The sequence below is a fragment of the Electrophorus electricus genome, chromosome 15, assembly GCF_041902795.1.
Source record: "Electrophorus electricus isolate QZ-2024a chromosome 15, ASM4190279v1, whole genome shotgun sequence".
In the NCBI taxonomy this organism is placed as follows: Eukaryota; Metazoa; Chordata; class Actinopteri; order Gymnotiformes; family Gymnotidae; genus Electrophorus; species Electrophorus electricus.
In genome coordinates, this window is record NC_137511.1 from 7,619,750 (window position 1) to 7,640,848 (window position 21,099).

Sequence of the window (21,099 nt, forward strand, 5' to 3'; positions counted from 1 at the left end):
ATGGACCCACAACCTCAACTCTCAACAGCCATGGACCAAAAAATGTGGCATTATTTAAGGCGGAATGACCTTCAGTATCAAAATACATCGTCATGAGTACTACAGTAGCTCAATTATTGACAAACCTGATGTAATTAGAAAGTAAAAGTGAGTGAGAAACAATAGACTCTTTGTGCTCTCATGACTTTCTCTAAGAGGGATTTTGTTTTCAGAGTTCTAATTCCGTATCAGTTTTACTTGTATTACATTATTGATGTACATTATCATGAATTGCATTCAGTGAGGTCAAGTCAATTTGTTTTATTCCTTCATATATTTTACATACCCTGGTGCAACACTGGAGGACAGTACACAGAATGACATGAGGGCAAATGCACAACATAACATTGTAAGACGAATTACTACAACTAATATGCGGGTCATTTGATACCCGGGACAGGCATACTGACAATACAGAACAAGATAACTTGGTGGATGAATTATGTGTCATCTAAGTAAGAGTCAAAATAGTTATTAGAGTTAGCTGTACTGTCATAGTTGTTGTCTATTTAAAAAAATACATCATCAAAGTGACTAGAGGGAGACACCCCAGTATTAGCAACAGCAGAATAAGAGTTAGTGCCCATAGCATTAGCATAATAAGCACTGTCTCTAAGGGCATAACAGCATGGATTGAACATAAAATTGCTAATACATTGGTTTGTAATGTGATTGACCTCAGTACATTTGATTCAATTGTAGAGCTAATCGTTAGTGTAAACGGTTAACCCTTTGGTTCAAACCCCCTTTAAAAAGGATTTGTTCCTCTTGTACACCTATTTGAAATTTATTTGATCAAGCTGGAGGGAAATGTTCCGGCCAAAACATTTAGAGTTATTTGGCATTTGGTCATCAACATGAGTAATAAAATGTAGCCTATTTTATATAGCTTTATAAAAATAAATATTGCATAAATAAAATGTGCATAAATTAGCATTTACTTTTTTATAATCAGCCGGTATTCGTATATATTATACCTTTCTTTAATTATTATTCTAATTAAAGTATATGAGACGTATAAGCAAATGCATAAATAAAATACAAACCCGTGTACCTTTAGAGTGCAGTTACATAAGAACATTTCTGGGGGGGCAGTAGAACTGGACTCAGCCTACCCAGCCCAAACTGCCACAGAGAGGCGCAGTCGCCCTGTCTTCCGCACACTGGCTGAAGGGCGTCGATTGGAGCCGGGCTCAGCCGATGAAGCTCACTATTCCCTAAGGAAAGGCTGCTAGTGATTTGTAAACTTGTTATGAAGAAGACCATAATGCATTGAAACAATATTAAACTAAGATCATGCTTATTGTAATTTTTATATCTTTAACAAAGAAAACATTTAGATTTGTAGGTTTCTTTGGTTGCTCGCTTAGCATTCTTGCTAGTGAATCACAAGACATTCTGAGAAATTTCTCATAACTTCATGTTTGGAGAATACCTTCGAAAAAACTTTGCTCTAACCCTCTCTCGGTGGTATTGAAATCTGGACCTTGAATGAAAATCTGCTCCTGTATCCTTTGTAGTTGATTAAATGATCCATGCAACTGGTTGGCCACTGGACATGGACCTTGAGGACTGTGATTTCAGTACTTCTGATCTCAACAAGAATCGGAACACCCTACCCCTATGGTGAATGCGCAAAATGGACGGGTAGGGCTAAGTAGTAGGGGCAAGGGGCAAAATTGGATTGGGCCTTAATCTAATGTAAAATATATAAAAGTGAATGAACTGGATACACACACTATCACAAACTTTTTCATGAAGATGTGTAGATTCTGACATCCCCCTGGACTGAGTTTAGAGCTATAATCTGGATTAACCTTAATTTGTCTTTTTTATTGCATTTGAAAACTCAAAAACTCACATAAACATTTCTTGTCTATCTCTCAAATATTCTTACAAGCTGAAATACCACATGATTGTGCAGCATCAGATTAATATTTTTAGCCTTAGTTTTTCTATGAAAAAAGCATTCACACCTGTCATGAGATGAGGTTTTCACAAATGTCACTAAATTGTCTAATGCATATATTAGCAATATTGTGTATAAATGTAAGATCTCTACTACTGATTGCACTTTGTTGATGTGTCATCAGGAGTCAGTACACCTACAAGCAATTTCAAAGTACAATTTGTATTGTTTGGTCACAAAAAAAAAAAAAAAAAAAAAAAAAAAAAAAAAGTCGCACAATTGGGCCTACCGCTAGTGGCATCTTAATTTAGTCATAAATATAAGTCTCTAGAATTTATCAAATGTAATTTTAAACATAGATAGATAGATAGATAGATAGATAGATAGATAGATAGATAGATAGATAGATAGATAGATAGATAGATAGATAGATAGATAGATAGATTAATTGGAAACAATCAGCATTTTAATTTAAATAAGTGCCTTACGCATAATCATGACTTTGCTCGGTTCTTTGAAGTCTCGCGTTAGTTAGCGTTATTTCCCTCCACCCCCACCAACCCTCCCCTTTCTCTCTTTGTATGTGCTTTGACACAATTTTAACAAGGCACACAAAGAATAAACTGCTTAGACAAGATTTTGGTTTAGATGTAAGCTGCCTTCTGTTTTTGTTGTTGTTGTTGGGAAATGGCCATTGTAAGATCAGTGTCCCTATGTGTCACACATCTCGATGTCTGTGTATTTCTAGTATCATATTAATTGACATGGAGAAGGTGGAAACTGAACCAAGATTGGCACTGCCGCTCCCTCTGCAATTCCAGATCATTGCAGATGTTGTGTGGGGTGTGAGTGAAACAGGAGTTAGTGGGTGTGGTGCGCTTTCAGACTTGTTGTGCTTAGCTATTATTGTTTAATAACTACAGTCATCTTTTTTTTTCCTCTGCACTTTTTTTGATGCCAAGAGGAGTTTTTGTTTGTTTCTATTTGTTTGGTTGGGGTGGTTTGTTTGTTTGGTTTTTTTAGTTGTTTTTCCTGTCTTTTGGACACCATTGAACACATCTAATCTTCTAAGATGTTAATGTACTTCTACAAGTCTGCATGAACAGGTGAAAATTGTCAATTCATCGAATGAGCCAAAAATGGTCCCATCCTGGCAAAGTGCTACATCCATTTACATTTCAGACTGAACTCTCATTGGTTTTATAAATGGGAAAGATGGTTAACTACATGCCATTGTCCACTGTTATGTTTGTTTAAACCTCTGACATTATATATTTTGTTAAAATAAAAATCCTAGAATTTGACAAATTCTAGAAGGATATTTGTTCTTTTAATAGAATGAGGATGGGTACAAGCCTACATTTGAACATTTCTGAAGCTGTTCTGTTTAATACCTAGCCTAATAATTAGGGGTGCAACAAGTCATCGACATTGGTCATCGAATTTAGTTAACAATGTACTTCCCAGTGAATTTAATTGTTTAGATGGTGACATGTTTTTGACTAGAATGCTCCCAGTTGTAGCTAGTGATTCATGCATACTGGGGTGAACAATAGTGCAATGGCAACACCAAAAACCTTTACTATTAGTTAGCACATGCCTAAAGCAACCTCAAGCTACATTTTAAAAACTGATGGCTGAAGATATTGTGCAACCCACAATATGAATAGTTGATTTGTCACTTCAGTAACCAATTGGTCTGTGTTTATCAAATCTTTAGTTGGAGCCCGACTGACTATTACCCTAATTTTGTTACCATTACAAGTATTTGCATAGTTCACCAAGTTATGCATTCATTGGTGCACACCTTTGGAAAAATACATTTGATAAAACCTTTTGACATCCACAGTATAACATTTCCATGCAGTGCTTTGATAGTCTGGTCCATTGGTGTGTTGGGTCATTCCTTTTTAATTATGGTATATTTTTATCCAAAGTGAAGAGGCTTAGCATCTTACTGAAAATTTAAACTGGATTTACTTTGTTTCCCAATATCTTTATCTCTTTGTCCTTTCAACTCTCCTATCCCAGGAACAGACATCTCTGTTGGGGAGGAAGTGGCCATCAAGCTGGAATGTGTAAAGACCAAACATCCTCAGCTCCACATTGAGAGCAAGATCTACAAGATGATGCAGGGAGGAGGTGATGCACCACTGCTGTCATTTTTAAATGAAAGCAAGAAAATGCAAAGGTTTCAGACTGAAGACTCAGTATCTATTAATTTTTGTGACATTCACCCTGCAGTCGGTATCCCCACCATAAAGTGGTGTGGTGCAGAGGGAGACTATAACGTTATGGTCATGGAGCTGCTTGGGCCCAGTCTGGAAGACCTCTTCAATTTCTGCTCCAGGAAATTTAGCCTGAAGACTGTCCTGCTGCTGGCTGACCAGATGGTGAGGTGGACAAAAATAACAGTAAAACAGGGCAGGAAGTAGGTGGAGTTGGGCTCACAACAGGAAAAGGCTTAAACACAGAAATGAGCTTTTAGAAAATAATAGGTGGTAGGCTTTATCCCTAAAGGAAATGAGCTCACCAATGTATAAGAACACAAAATCTTCATGTATATGTTGAGGGTTGGGTATTTATTTTTTTTCTGTGGCATACTGGCTGCCACTGTGAACTTCAGAAGATTGTTGCCCAAATGATTTAGCCCAAATGAAAGGGCACGGAGATGGGTATTAGTTCCAGTGTTCTTCCAACCCTCTTGCATTCCTCTTAACACTCAGTATATAACCTTTGTTGAAGACCTACTCATTTCAGTATAAAGTTGTGCTCACCTAGAAAATAAAGCACCACATGTCGTGATCTTTGTTGTACACTAGTTTTAAATGATCTTGCTTACAGAGCAGTTTTGCTGTTCAGTTTTTGATTTGACACTGTTTCCTTTAGTAGTGTTCTGTTCATTGCATGATAGAATTATCCCCATTTTGGTCCACCATGTCTTGACACACATTCTCCCTACAGATCAGCCGTATAGAATACATCCACTCCAAGAACTTCATCCACAGAGATGTGAAGCCCGATAACTTCCTGATGGGTCTGGGAAAGAAGGGCAACCTGGTTTACATCATCGACTTTGGCCTGGCCAAGAAGTACCGGGACGCCCGCACCCACCAGCACATTCCCTACCGCGAGAACAAGAACCTGACGGGCACGGCACGCTATGCCTCCATTAACACCCACCTGGGCATAGGTAAAGCATATGCACTGCTGCTCCTCATGCCTGCGCCTGCCAGGAGGCGGGATTATAAAGTCACGTCGTAAATGGCAGCAGAGGAGCTGGCCTAGTTGGCTTTCCTGGGTTTGTTTTTCCATTAGGTTTTTGTGTGTGCTCCACGTGCACTGGGCCTAATTTGGAGTCTTCATGCTTAAATGGTCATGTGTGTGTGTGTGTGTGTGTGTGTGTGTGTGTGTGTGTGTGTGTGTGTGTGTGTGTCCTGCAGGAAACACTATGTGCACACATGGGCAGTACTGGCTTGTTAAAGCATGACGGCTTATTGATGCATGTTATGTTACTGGTCTCTGGGCTCTACCTTCTGACGTGTGTCTGTGTGCTATATGCACTTTCAGAGCAATCTCGGTGGGATGACCTGGAGTCTTTGGGCTATGTGCTGATGTATTTTAACCTGGGCTCACTACCATGGCAGGGTCTGAAGGCTGCCACCAAGAGACAGAAATACGAGCGCATCAGTGAGAAGAAAATGTCTACTCCCATCGAAGCTCTTCAGGAACCTGTTCCCCAGACAAGGATTTTCCTATGACTACGTCTTTGATTGGAACATGCTCAAATTTGCAAGCACAGTTTGCACATTTACTGTCCATGAATGCTGTACTGTTGTGGCTGTAACTGCAGCAGCTCCATCACATGACTATGAATGAAGTGTTTGTGTGTTTGTGATGGTGGCTGAAGTGCCTGTAGAGAGTTTTGAAACTATCCTCTCACCTCGATGTTCTCACTAAGGGTGCTAACCGAGCAGCAGAGGACGCTGAGAGAGAGAGGAGAGACCGGGAGGAGAGGTTGAGGCACGGCAGGAACCCTGGTGCCAGAGGCATGCCCGCAGCCTCAGGCAGACCCCGCGCTACACAGGACGCAGCACCTCCCACACCCCTCGCATCAGCCTCACATACTGGTGAGCCTGTATACACACACACACACACACACACACACACACACACACACACACACACACATGCACACACACACACGCACACACACACACCTTTCTTTCTTTTGTTATACTAGTTTCTTTCAAAGGAATTGCCCTCATTATTTGGACAGTGCTGCTGTATGGGGTTTTATGTTTATTCATCTAAAGGTTTCTTCATGTGTGTGAATGTTGTTATGTGGGGTTTGCCAGCAAACACATCGTCACCGCGGCTGGTGTCCGGCATGGAGAGGGAGCGCAAGGTCAGCATGCACCTGCACCGTGGCGCTCCAGTCAACGTCTCCTCCTCAGACCTGACCGGGCGGCAAGACACCTCCCGCATGTCCACCTCACAGGTAGAGGCTAGCCCCACCCTCAACACAACCACAAGATGCTCCAACCCCAAGTATCAGCCTGTTTGAGCACTTCAGCAGAATGGAGAAATCCTTAATAAACTCTAGTCAACCTAACATCTGTGTCTCTGGATCTGCTTAAAGGGTGTTGTAACTGGAGATGGGAACTACTTTTATGTTGTCTTAACATGAAGTAGATTATTGTTGTCTCTAGTCATGGTCTAGTGCAGTCCAAAACTAGGATTAATTTATTTCTGGGAATGAGTGGGAGTGGGAGTGTACATTAAAACCCATATGTGCAACTCCAGTTGTAAGCAAATTTTTGAATGATTTGCACTTGATTACTTTAACTCTAGTTATTTGTAATTGTACACACATCACAATGATCATTCAGCATACAAACTGAAGTAGACATTTGGGACAAGACATCCATTCACATCAGGCTTATTTTTCCATCATTTGGGCTCATCTAATGCAGAAGAAAATGTCAAACAAAAACATCTTTTGGGGGATTTGGGGGGTTTATATTGTGTATTTTGATGCTGGAGATTCATTTTCAGTTATCCTCTACGTTTATTGAGTCACCAAGGTCTTGTCTAATAAATTGACCACTTCTGAGCTTATGCATGAAATTAATAAGTAGTAATTAATTAGAAATTAATAGAAATTAGTAGAAATTAATAAGTAATAAGTATTTTCAACTAGGTGTGCTAGACCTCTCCAAAGTGCGCAAAAACCTCTCCAAATGCATACATCGAGTATGCAGCAACTTACTAAAAAATAATATTGGCTTCATAGCTTCATTGTTAAATATTGTTAAACAATATTATATTCATTACTATTAAGGTTATGCTGGGGAAAATACTATAAAGAAATGGTATGCCTTCTCATTTATACTTACAATTTGAGTATGCCGGATCGGGCCCTGCACCTGTGCCCGAACTGGCATAATAAAATACATCACTTGATGGCATGGAATATTCTTAAAATACAGTACATATAGCTACATAAAATTTCCTAGGACTAATATAAGTACATGCTTACCGATTTGCAGCCATCAACATATAACCATCCGCCAGAAATCCCACACTGAATACATCATGGGGTTTTTTGGTTCATTTCCACCACAGCTGTGCCAGTCCTTTTAAATGGCCTTTTAAAACATGCTATAAGAACTTCTGATTTTACATCGAAAATTCACTTACCATAAAAGCAACTGCCTGACATGTTTAAAAAGTATATAGAATGTTAGTGAAGTTTTTGCTTGGTCACGTCTTTGTACAAAAATACAGGTTCCTTTCGGTTGTAACCTTCCACAAAATATGCAAGCCTTTAGTAATCACAAAATGCACGTTACTCACATACCAGTCTTTCTGAATAGACAGTTAACAACCCCTTTTAGATTTCATTGTTGCTGTTTGGCAATAAAGGGCTGTTTTCTTTGAGTGTGACTTGTTCACATCTATTGAGTACCAAGGTGTTGGGCAGAAGGGGGCGGGGGCTATCGTTCACAATTGCATTCACGCTTAGACATGGAGGGCGCGTAGACACAAACGTAGATGCTTCTCTTGCCTGATTTGGTTACCCATGGTCAGGTATAGCCATGCACACAGCAAGACATTGCTTGTGCGTTCTAAGCCAGATAAACTGTAATGCATATGATACTGACGAAACTGATAGTCATGCATATTGGTTTTAGTGAATCATTTGATCGCCAGATCGAAAATGAGCTTAAAACTGGAGGTGCACATAGCGGTTAAGGGTTAGTAGTCATTTGGAGGGGCATATATATATATTGTTATTTATTTTTATGGTATTTGTGCTTTGTCAAAGTTTTAATTGTAATTCTTCTATCATCCAAGAAATTTGACATTCTTACTATTCGTTTACATAAACAATTCCACAAATACTCTGAATGTTTAATATGAATTGAATGTCTCTGGAATACTCGTTTTGCATAGCTTTTGTCTGAAGAAATCCCAGTTCCCTAAGTTGTTGATGGAAACAGAACAGGTGCTGTAATGTTCTCTTTCTTCACCTCAGAATAGCATTCCCTTCTATCATCACGGCAAGTAGCTGATCAGCATGTCCTTGTTTGAAGGCAGTAGCACCAAGTAAGTTGTGACACTTATTACTTGGTTTGGAATGTACTCAAAACAAGTGAAATAATTGACCCAGACGCTTGTACCACACCGCAATGTGTAGCCTGATATAGGTGTGAAATATCAATTGGTGTTCTGCTCTTTACTTTACATTCAGACTACGTGTCCCAGAAGCCAGAACCCAGAGTGTAGTGGTTGGCCCACCTGTACATGGCTCTTCTCTAACACCTAAAAAGCAGAGCAGTCTGCTTCAATCAACAAAACCAAAATGGTTCAGATCCAACTTGACCTCTAAGGGTCTGTCTTTTGCTCTCTATTGTCTCTTGCTCTCTGTCCATTTACACTCTTATTTATACAATATGTGCACACAAAAGCTGACGATTTGAAGTCACTTGTATCCAAGGTGATGTCAGTATACTGGCACAGTAGAGACTGAATCTGCCAGCCAAACTCCAGTATTCTTTACATTGGCGTCACATTTATACTAGTAGTTTCTCTATACGTTCAACTCGTTGTTTGTTTTTTTACATTGACTTTTGTGTATTGATTTACTGGTTTAATTGGTTCTTTTGACATTGCTCTTTTTAAGATCTTTTTTTATTAGGTGTTCACTTCCATAACAGGCTCTCTAACTGTTCAGGTTGAGTTTTTATTTTACCCATACTACCCATTCTACTGATATTATGTTTTGATAGCCCTTCGTTTAACTGGTGAGTGAGGTAAAATGGATTCTTTTTACATGATGTTGGACAAACCACTAAGGGGCCAAAAATCTCTCCATTTTTTTGCTTGGGATAAAAATCTTTCCCTGTAGCATACATTCAGTGGGACTTAGTGGAACTCGCATGCTTTATTGTTGTGTGCGTTTTTGACTTGTTTTGAATCATTTGGGGGGTGGGTGCTTTTTTGTTGTTTTTGTTTTGGGTTGCTTTTTTTTTTTACCCTTTCATCATGCCCCTTTTTTTTTGCGCGGGGGTTTAAACGTGTGTGTGTGTTTGTGTGTGTTACCACCCACCCACCTCTCTTGTATTTCCAAGCTGTGAAATTGTAATATATCCTTAAGGAGTGTTCAGCACTGATGTGGCTCAACAAATGCACCTAATAGCTGAGCCTAAGTTCATATGTATTATGCTTCTTAGGACAGGTGTGCTGATCTGAGCTGTTCTTTTAACTGACACATGAGTGAATCGGTATTTGGCCTCGAAAAAGCAGCTCCAAACTAGCGTTCCTATTTTAAGATGTATGGTGCGTTACAGCCTCGCTCATGTACTTCTTTCTAATGTACCTGTTACATTTGAAGTGGGCAGATTTATAAACTCAGAATGGGTGAATAACATTACCCAGTTCTCTAAAGCCCATGGCCATTTTTGGCGCCACTCCATTGGTGTTATGCCAATCTGTGAACCCTAATAGAATTTGTATCACTGTATTTGTGCACATTTTTTGTACATGTGTAAATAAATGAACTACTTGTTTTATTTGAACCGTATCATCATTGTGTTTTTGACTTGTTTGAAAAGCAAATCCTTATTGTAGGTGTACATGCAGAAAAGTGGAGACAAGGAGAGTGAGATGTCTTAACAGTTCCATTATTGGTCTGTTTATGGTCTAACATTCTGGTTTATAAGTTGTGGACTTTTAGAGAACCCTTTGTAGAGAATGTCATTTGTAAGTTAAACCAATCTTCATAGTATCTTCAGTAAGCCAGCACTACTTAAATTATTTGCAAATATAGTTTGATAATGCAAATATAGTTTGATTAATTGCCCTCTGGTGGTGACTAGGTACCATCCTAATATGTTCCATTAGCATCTGAAAGCCATTCTTATAAACCATTTAGTTCAAGTCTTCATTTTCATAAGTGTTTTTTTTTCTTTTTTTTCACCAATTAGTGGTTTCACACTAAATGCTGAGAAATTGCACTGATTTGGCACTGTTGCTATTGTTTTCAAATGAAGCAATATAAATCTGTGATAGGAGGCAGGCTCAAGGACATATAAATGGCTTGCCCTGAGATCCTCAAGGACTATTGAATTATTAATTCAATAGCTGTTAATAGTTTCACATTCTGGGCCTCATACCTGTTCTCTGGGAGTCACTGGATCTGCTCTCTGGATCTCATTTGTTTTCTTCCTTGGACCTGCAGGAGGGATATTGGCATGTGAATTTTAAACTAGAGGCAAAATCTAAGACTTTCATGTGCATAGGCTAGAGTGAGGCTCATCAGAAGAATCTCGGTGTCCTAAAGTCTCTGATATTACTCACAAAAGAACATGAAATGTCTTGAAGCTAGGCCGATGTGAGGCGCAGCAGTCCCATACAGAGTTGAGGGAGATCTCAGTGTAGTTTGAATGTGATTGATGACCTCTGTCAGTGTGAAGAAATTCAGATGGAAAATGAAGTGGTAAATATGCTAGTGAAAAGGGCTACTGGAAGATTTTCCCAAAGGAGTAACAAAGATGTGCCTGAGATGCTTCATGGCCAGCTGGAAATGGGTCAGAATTACAATAGATTGGGCAGGATTTGTACTGGAGCCTTTTTTTATTAAAGTGTTTTTAAAGGACAGTTCTTCCCTAAATCAAGAGGCCATCGTATTAGTGGTATACATGCAAAGGACAACCTGCTCCACCTATGGAGGGATGGTGTGGAGCACAGCCAACTAATACAAGTAAGCATTTAACGGGCTTGTATACTGCCAGCCTGAGTCACCACTCAGATAGTAATAGGTTTCTGGAAATGTTAGTGTCCAAGAAAAACCTTTGGCAAAGTATGAGAGAATTAAGGTACCAAAAGAAAAACTTGCCATTATCTGAGTGGTAGGACATCTCATGAATAAGGTGAAAATGTGGTAAATGAATCTGCACTAAAGTCATAGGCTAGCACTTGGATACCATCATTTTTGTGTACAATTAATTGTGCTTTATTCAGATTTCATTAATTACCCCTTTTAATGCTGTTTTATTATTTTTGTGTGGTACATTAGTTACATGGCTGTACATTGGTTCTATTTTATTTGTTGTTTTTTGTTTGTTTGTTTTGTTGTTGGGTTTTTTGTATTTGGCAGGGGGATTCAGCCACATTCAGCAATAAGGTATTTTACCACACACACTCCCCTGAGTTTATTTATTGTGTGTCTAGTAGCCTTATAGTAGAAGGTTAGTGATTCTGGACCTCCCATCTCATATGTTTAATATATTTAGTATCCATGGCAACCTGCGGGTATGGTTAGCTCGTTAAGCCTCTGATCAACAAAGTGTGCAGGCAGCAAAAAATTGCAGCTGCAGAGACAGCTAATTCACTTGTGAATGGACACCAGCTGGACTGCCCCAGTAATACGGCACAAATCTGCTGCTAATTGTTATGTGCCTCATTGGTGAACCACCACTATGGTTGTGGGGAGTCTGAATGCATCTGAATTTAAATAAGCATTTAATACAAGCACATAACACATACACGCCCTCTTTAAAAAAAAAAAGACAAGTTTATTTGTGACTGCAGAAATATTTTTCTAAAATAATTAAAGGTTATGACTGTAATTTAAGTTTAAGGCACAGCCAAATCTCAAGAGTTTTTAAAGCATACACAAAAGTCCCACATACAATGTGCTGGTTTACTATTAAAGAAATGTCTGAAAGTAAATTTAGATGGACAGTTAGTACACTTTTAAAGATATTAGCTATGTAGCTGCCATAACTTTATTACTTACTAAAATTATAAGTCAGCAATAGTTCTGAATAAAAGGTCAAAAACAAACAGTAGTAGATTACAGTAAGACGACCTGTAACCAAGGCTAACCAGGCTAAAATATAAAAATTAAACAACAGTAAAATACTGGTACCAGTACCAATTCTTTCAAGCAGCTTTTTCTTTTTGATATAATCAAAAAATAATTCAGTGCTTAATGATTCTGTGGTGGGTTCTTCTTGAGTCTCTTGAGCACCACTGGTTTGGTGTTTCTCTGCTAGAACATCTAATTTAGGTCAAAAAATGGCTTGATAATGAACTAGGACTTAATTTTGTAGGGGGGGGGGGGGGGGACGGACATGTCAGGTTTTATACCATAAAAAAAAGGAACATGTGATTTCATCCCAAACTACACTGATTGCTCACTATATCATACAAGTTACACATTTTATTTTGAGTTACTTAACATAAGACCAGTGTCGAACTTTAGAACATGAACTATAACAATTTACATTTTTATGCTCGCACACTCACTCAGGGCTAGTTCAACTTCAATGTTTTACAGTTAGGTTAATGTACAATACACACAATATACAGTAGCCAATGCTACATGCAACAGAGAATCAAACATTATGTTCACAGACATAATGATGCCCTGTTGCTGTGAATGGTTACTGGCCAAAGATGTGGCTCCATTTCTAAAAGTGCCAGATTTAATTCCTCTTAATCTCACTCCTGCACATTTAAGTAATCTGTGTAGCTCCATTCATCACCTCAGATCAACCTCGTACCTGCATATTGAGTATTTAAAAACGTGGCTTCCTCAACCTAGTGGATTTAAAATGGAGAATTACTACCATACAATCTGTTAAGTGGTTAACTTCTTTTCAAACTGCTTACCTGTGATCCTTCATATACTTAATTAGCTAGTCTTATTTATGTTGTTAGGGATATAGCCTTTTTTGTAACTGGTCAAGAGGATGAGATTTTGTTATTGTGTTACATATGATGGGATTGAGTATAGTAAGGTAATTAAGGGACCATAAAACATGGTTTCATCACAGTACAGTAAAGCTTACAACATTAAAGCACTAAACACACAAGACTGCAATATTCTTCCTTAATCAAGAACATCCTCAGTGCATGTTCAGTTTCTCATGGTAACATCATCACAGAGAAGATTCGGGTTCCACCACACATCCATTTGTTTTCGTTGCCTCTTTAGAGTCCTTCTGTGAAGGGTCCTTTGCACCCTCTTCGTCTTTGCTGCTCTCGGCTTTGTCTGGTTCCCCTGTGGACTTTTTTTGTGGTTCCTCCACCTGCTTTCCTCTTGTTTGCTTGACACTTTGTTCTCCTACCTCCATGTTCTCTGGCTGCCCTTCATCTTCATCCTCATCCCAAGGAACACTGTTGAGCTGCTCCATCTCAGCTTCTGTCACAGCCATCTCCATCTTGGCAGAAGGGTCAGGTTTCTGGGGCTTCTTGATGAAGAGGATATTGCAGATTCACAGTACAAGAGCTGAGAGGACCACCTCACAGCTTGCCAGCAGGAAGACATACATGTAGACCTTGGTGGCATCCAGTAGCCGCCCTGAAATCCAAAACCCCAAAAACAACAATTTTAACTCAACCCTTTAAATGCTTTTATGGCTTTACCTAGAATACATCATACTGAGAAAAGATGTATAAACACTAACCTGCCCCGGGTGGCCCCACTAACACAGCAACGGCCTCTACCAGTAATACCAGACCGATGGCACTGGAGAATTTCTCTGTTCCCACAATTGCCATTAGCACTTGAAACTGCAAGCCGCCCACCATACCATAGGAAATACCAAAGAAGATGCAGAAAACTACCAGAGACGCATAGTCCTTTGACATGGAGCCTGAAGAGCTTGGCCCAGTGGAGACAAACATCACAGTGCAACAGGGCTCCTAGCTGCCGCAAGAGGCCTTTTCTCACTGAAGTATCAGTTCAGCATGATGAGGGAGGGCTGGAAGTTCAGCACAAGACCCAAACCTGTAGTACATCACACATTATATGATGCATTTCTCCCAGGACAAGTAAAGCTCTGTCCATCTATACCTCTCTATCCATTATGAAACCAATTTTAGATTGTATTATATGCTCAAGGGTGCTTATGGCCCACCAAGATGGCCTATGTTTGAAATTAGTTTCAAGGCTCCACAAAGTACACATGAATTGTATTAAATGCTAAGCTCACCAAAAAAATAATAAATAAGTGGGGGCAATGACTCTCACCAGTGATCACGCCTGTGCTTAGGTAGATGTGAATAATGTTGGTGGCGAAGGATGCCAAGATCATGCCGGCGGATGCAAAGAGGCCACCCACCATCATCACAGGACGACACCCAAAGCGATTTACTAAGACACTACACAGGGGCCCTGTAAGAATCAAATCACTGTTCATTTAAAATGTTATCTGTGAGTAATCTTATGAATAATATTCTAATAATACTGCAGCTGCAATGAAATAAAAATAAATAAACAACACACACACACACACACACACACACACACACACAACACACTTTTTATCAGGTCAAACAACATTCCCAGGATGAGGCTATATTACTGATGTATTGATTTAAAGAAATACTTCTCTAGTCCAGAATAAGCCCTCACAAATCCTTGCTCACTTATATCCAATTCTTACCTGAGCCGTAGAGCATTGCTAACAGAATAGAGGAGATCCAGGCCGTGTCACTGTAGCCCACACCGAATTCTCTGATCAGCTCCTTAAAGAAGACACTGACAGCCTTGGGGAAGGCATAGGAGAACCCAGTGATGACAAAACAGCCGAAGAGCACAGCCCAACCCCACCCGCCATCCGGGGCCTTCACACCGCTGGGTCCATCGTCCAGTGCAACGCCTCCCATGATGTTCTGTTCAGGTCACTAGGATCTGTTCCAAGAGAAAGAAAGAAACAAACACAGAGACAGAGAGAGAGTGAGAAAGTGAGTACACATGTTGGCATAACACACACAACTTAGGCTTTACTAATTAATGGACAAGTAAAGAAGTCTATACTTATTTTATACTGTTATTTCATCTTTTGAGTAGACACAAAAGCAAACTCTTCATGTGAAAAGAGAAATGGGTCTGTTTCTGTTAGGAAAACATTGACATTTACTGAACAAATGATTAGTATGTGAGAGAAAATGTAGAGCGAAAGCTTTTTTTTTCTTTTGCCTTTTAAATAACAGAGGGATTAAGGTCACCTGTCACGGTCCGATCGGCACCCAGCCCGCAGGACACACACCACAATCACACACACGACCACTTCCTCAAGCCCATTCTGCGTGTTATTGCATCCAATTATGCACACCTGTCCCTTGTTGAATCTCTGCGTATTTAAACCCACAGGACGACACCTTTAGCGCTTCGCATTCGCATCCTAAATGGCTGTTCTTCTGGTTCCGGCTCGTTGGCGCGTTTTTTATTTTATTTTATTTTATTTATTTATTTTTTTCCGCGTTTGTTCCTGATTTACCGGCTGTCTCCCTTTGTTCGTTCGCTAGTGTCAAAGGCCTTTTCAAGCTGCACTCTGGCTTCGTTCTCTCCAGACAAAATGTCACACCACCAAAAACAGAACCTCGTAGACAATCCGATGACGTATTGAAGTGTAATTTTGGCTATGTTCGAAATAGCCTACTACATACTGTGTACTTAATATTGCACTCAGGATATGCTGCATACTGGTCCCCGTAGAAGTATGCAGTATTGTATCCAGTATGCGACAAACACAAACCAAACTACGAGGTTACGTGAATGTATGGAGGTTCTGTCACTTGGGAAAAACATTCCGCCACCGCTGCCCGACAGAAGTTCGCTCTGGTCGCGTACTGGCATATCTGGCGAAAGCAGATATCTGGGTAGTTTTACCTACTGGTACCCATAACGATTTGGGGCCCAATCAGAACGCGAGTAGTGTGTAGTAGGTCATGCCAGACAAAACCATTGCCCACCTTTGTAACCTGCCAATAATCTCTCCACTAATGTATAACCTGCCACCGTCGTACAATAGGCTACACTGGTAGCCGTGCTTGTGACCCATAAACTCAGTTAGGAAGCATTTTGTCCTTAATCTGTTTTAAATAATTTACAAATTCAAAAATACTGTTTTTGTTCTCCATGTTGAATGTGTGGCAAACAAAATATTTCAAAACTTTGTTATTGCTAGTACTTTGACAGTTTTACATTATTATAGCAGTGTGTACATTATCTACACAGTGTGTAGATTGGTTTATGTCCCTAACTCCCTGAAGTACAAACAGTTGGTGAAATACCCTATAGTACAGCCTTCAGCAGAGAACATCAAAGTCTTTATACTGGTGTGGATTCTGCTACATGGCCATGCACATTGCTTAGGCAGTGTTTCAAATGGTGTCAGAGGCCCCTGTCGCATGGCTATGGTTGGCTGTGCCCCCAAGAGCTAAATGTCACGTGCATAAAATAATCAATACACCATTAGCAAACCACAAGCATTGTCTCTCTGCGTATTGTAATTTTTCGCTTGTGTTCTGTCTATTTGCATCTTAGAAATAATGTGGAAGCACAATAAACAGTCAGTCTGTTCATTCCCAGTAACATCTGCAGTCATCAACTGAAATTCTTGACCTGCTTCTATGTGGAGCCAGCAAGGGAGTGTGGCCCGAGAGTTTCACTTCCCGTTATCTATTATGAATGAATCCAAAGGTGCCAAAGCTCTATTTCCCCCATCTGGAACTCAGACAGGAAGGTGCCAGTAATCAAGTGACCACTGAGCTTTTGTTCAGTCCCCATGTCTGTGGTATCCAACTGCATATCAACACTGCAATCTATAACATTTAGCCACTTTGCAAAAGAGATTCCCTTGTGTTCGATTTAATGTAACCTGCCCCAAATCACCACACCTGAAGTGGCTTTTCTTTCACAACTCTGGTGTATTCTAGGGTCAATGTCTTTAATAGCACACTGCATGCTATAAATCAGCTGTGTTTGAGGCCACATACAATAGGTCCTGTAACCCTTATATCACTACTGTTACTAGACTTATGTTAAAATTGGCACCTTCCTGTCTGAGTTCCAGTTAGGTTTGCTTTTTGTATAGTAAAACAGAAAGCCGTTAGCCTTTTCTCTGCCCAACTGTGCAATGCAGGGAGTGCACTGACATGTAATTTATTTTACAGCAGTGAATAAATTTTCCTGTGTTATCACTGCTCAGAAACAGATGCTGGAATAAGCTGTTCCCACCTGGACAACATCAGGGAAATGGCACAGTTGTTCTTCCTTTAATCGTTATTATTATTACATAGATTTTTTGCTTTTTAATTTAGATTAACTTACTAGTGTTGATCCAGTGTGTGATCCAGCACGTAACAGTAAGTCTTGTCCCCTCCTATAGTTTTAATCAAGTGCAAATAATGTTGTCATTTTAAGACCACAATAATGATGTAAATAATTATTATTTTTTTATTTGGAATTTGTATTTGTTATATAATATTTATAAGGAATATAATATTTGTAAATATCATTTTCCTAAAGATGCAAGAAAGAACATACAATGTACATCAGATGGTTAAATCAGCCTCACAATGTTTCCTAATGATCAAGACAATCATGCTGAAGGTGGAATCATGACTTTACAAGTGATACCCAAACAATCCCCACCACTGTGACCACACCGCTACTAGATATAAATGCACAATGAGTCATGTTCCCAAAGCTTCAGTTCAACCAATCCCTAAATTACATTCAGTATGCAGAATAAAGCATTCTACGAGTAATCATATAAATATTCCACAATGTGTAGGTATATAGTAAGTATGATGGATTGTTAAAAAAACTTTTAGAGAGTAAAAGAAATGCTTAGTTCTCAGATTTTATATATATATATATATATATATATATATATATATATATATATATATATATATATATATATAGAGTCACTTTTTGTCAAGGTATTAAAACATTGAGCAGTGCATTGAGCAGTGTTTTATCTCTATTGAACTTTCTGTTACATATGCCATTCTTAGCAAGCATTAATATTTGTTGAGTGTTTCTGTATTCAGTAAAAATGCATTCTTAATTCTTGGGTGTTAAGTCAAATATATAATTGGATGGGAAAAAAAGCACATGGATATAATAGGTTCAACTCTATAAGAGATGCACGACTGTTCCCTAAGATTGAAAGTTGAAGGGAACACATAACTGTGAGATCACTGGTTTACACAGAGTCTGTGGTAAACATCCTGAATTAGAACACCTTTTGTGTAATTTCCCCTTAAACAACGGAGCAAACTTGTGATCTTCAACTAGAGCCAGACCAACACAGCACAACTATACTATGCGTTGTAAAAAAAGTCCTTTCCAGTGTAAATCATATAAATTACATTACCAATGATTCCCATAGGTTAACACATACCAACACAGTAGAAAACGAGCGGAAGAAATTCAAACCATTAGCGTGCGTTAGACAACGTACCCAGTACCCAGCTGCTCCTAGGTGTCTGTCCACATGTAAGAGGAACTCTCATCATCCCTCAATCTCATGTGGGAGTTCTGGAGGCGGGCATGTGGTGGCACACCACTGGATAAACCCTCTTAACCCCTCCCTCCGCACTGCTAAAACCTTAGTCATAAATTAGGACCATGACATTTCCTAAGATATGTTCCTTTGAGCAAGATAACTAATTCCATAATTATAAAACAGTCATTGTTCTTGAACTAATTCTGCATTCTCTAGGAAATTCTCTAGTTATTTATTGGACTGGTGAGGTGTTAAAGATGTTATTTTACATCTTGAATATGTGTGTTTATATGTTCATGTGTGCACATGCATGCACGTATGTGTGTGTGGTTGGGGGAATGTCTCACCATTCATGAACACTGCAACTGTCTGGGAAAATGGTGATGTTGGTCCAACCTGATGTTATTATTCTCACAGTTTAAAAAAAAAAGTCCAGATTTGTGTGTATTGTAATATCACCAGAAAAAAATGTTGCGTGATATCAGCCTACCTATTATTATACAAGCTGTCTATGAATACTGACAGGGCAGTGTTGTGTAAGCTCAAATACTTCAGAGGTTGTCACACTGGCCCACAGCCTCAAGAGTCGGCCATTTCAGCATGACAGTCGTACACTATAGCCCAAGCAGCAAATGCAGTGCCTTTCACCGTTTTTGATTAAGCAGTTACAGTTAGCTGTTTCGATTTTTCACACTTTGAGGGTATCTGGGTAATAAATATTTCGTTATTGAAATCAAATTTGACTTTAAAACCATAGAAATACCAGAAGTATGTATGTAGACTACAACTTTCCGTGACGAGATTAAGGCGGACCTGTACGATTACCCTGACCTACATACCCCGCCAAACACTTCTATTTTTCTTGACGCTATTCTCATCTTAAAATAGCATACGTGATGTATGTCCATGACAGAGGTTGTTGCTGATATTTTCCAATTGTTTCCCTGGAGCAGAGCAGTGGCATGGCACCACATTCAACAGCTATCAGAACAGCTGCAGAAAATTGCTTTTGCATTATGATGCTCGACAAGAGCGCGTATTTTGTCCCCAGAGGTCCAGCGTGTGATCCAACAGATCAGATAGAGAATACGTCAGATCTGATATGTAAATGATAAAGGGAATATAAGACTTTGCTCCGTTTATAATAGCGAGAACATCTGTGATTGACGTATCTAGCTATTCCGACATACAGAAACTCCGTATACTATACGTGACAGCCTACTTGACTGCATAGGATGTCCTCTAGTCATGTCAATAAAGTTCGCCTAGGGAATCTTGTCTTAATATGCGCTATCTTGTAATGAACGCAATTCTGTTCGCTTTAAACTACATTTCTTTCTGAAAATTATCATTTATTATTATTATTATTATTATTATTATTATTATTATTATTATTATTATTATCGGCTGAATAGTACTGCCTCAGCAGTAAGTAGCTTTATCTTTGAACATGTCATCCGCTTAATTACACTGTTGCCATTAATATCGTCGGTGTATCGATTATCTCTATATAGCATTTCGCTATATAAACACAGTCCTACGTGTGACCTTTCAAAATTCAAAAGAGACTGGTAACCAGCTATATTCCTAATCAGAGACTTTATACATCAGAGGTTTTATAAAGACACGGCACAGATAGATTTGTAGTAGAAACGTTTCGTAGTGCTAATATATAAGGTCGCGACTCCTTGGACATCTCATTCGAAGGACCTGTTACTGCTTACCAGCCTAAATGTGATGTCAAATGCTTATCGTATTCAGCGTGGACGCAAGATTTTATGCCAGAACTGTACTTTACAGCTTATACACACGGATCTTGAAATATTGGCAGTTATCTTACATACCTTATTGATGCTTGCTCTGTTAAAGTCTTTCTCTGATGCCGTTTTAGTATCACAACCATTACTCGTCCTTCGTCCCCCTCTCTGTAATGATACGTCAGTGGGATTCCGGTGAGTCTGTGGAGTGTCTCTTTTCAGCTAAATGTAGGGGAGGTGGACGTGCAGGATGTGGATGTGCTCGCTCTCTCTCTCTCTCTCTCTCTCTCTCTCTCTCTCTCTCTCTCTCTCTCTCTCTCTCTCTCTCTCTCTCTCTCTCTCTCTCTCTCTCTCTCTCTCTCTCTCTCTCTCTCTCTCTCTCTCTCTCATAGGCACACCCCGATGCTCTTCTACAAATACCACGCTCTACAAGGATTTAAGAGGATTTACTATCTTGTACAGATAGTTTGTTAAGATAATCTGTATCTTGCATAAACTTTGCTCTCTAATGTACTGGGCACAGTGTCTCAGACTCTGGTACTAGTCCTCTGGTACTATTCCCTTGCGATTAAAA

General features: G+C 39.3%; 1 protein-coding gene and 2 pseudogenes across 3 annotated transcripts; 2 read left to right on the forward strand and 1 right to left on the reverse strand.

The window, feature by feature from the left end:
• Positions 1–3,931: 3,931 nt before the first annotated feature.
• Positions 3,932–5,842, forward strand: LOC145651388 (casein kinase I-like; annotated as a pseudogene). Its single transcript, XR_014117319.1, has 4 exons — positions 3,932–4,090; positions 4,193–4,341; positions 4,913–5,141; positions 5,519–5,842. The product of XR_014117319.1 is annotated as a casein kinase I-like (transcript).
• Positions 5,843–8,830, forward strand: LOC145643371 (casein kinase I-like). Its single transcript, XM_081698216.1, has 4 exons — positions 5,843–6,078; positions 6,307–6,449; positions 8,490–8,560; positions 8,706–8,830. The coding sequence occupies exons 1-3, from the start codon at positions 6,000–6,002 to the stop codon at positions 8,520–8,522; spliced, it is 255 nt and encodes an 84-aa protein (XP_081554342.1). The 5' UTR covers positions 5,843–5,999; the 3' UTR covers positions 8,523–8,560; positions 8,706–8,830.
• Positions 8,831–12,009: 3,179 nt separating this feature from the next.
• Positions 12,010–20,758, reverse strand: LOC145651408 (monocarboxylate transporter 4-like; annotated as a pseudogene). Its single transcript, XR_014117360.1, has 5 exons — positions 20,613–20,758; positions 14,911–15,158; positions 14,496–14,639; positions 13,930–14,252; positions 12,010–13,823 (listed from the first exon to the last, which is right to left on the reverse strand). The product of XR_014117360.1 is annotated as a monocarboxylate transporter 4-like (transcript).
• Between the last annotated feature and the right edge of the window lie 341 nt (positions 20,759–21,099).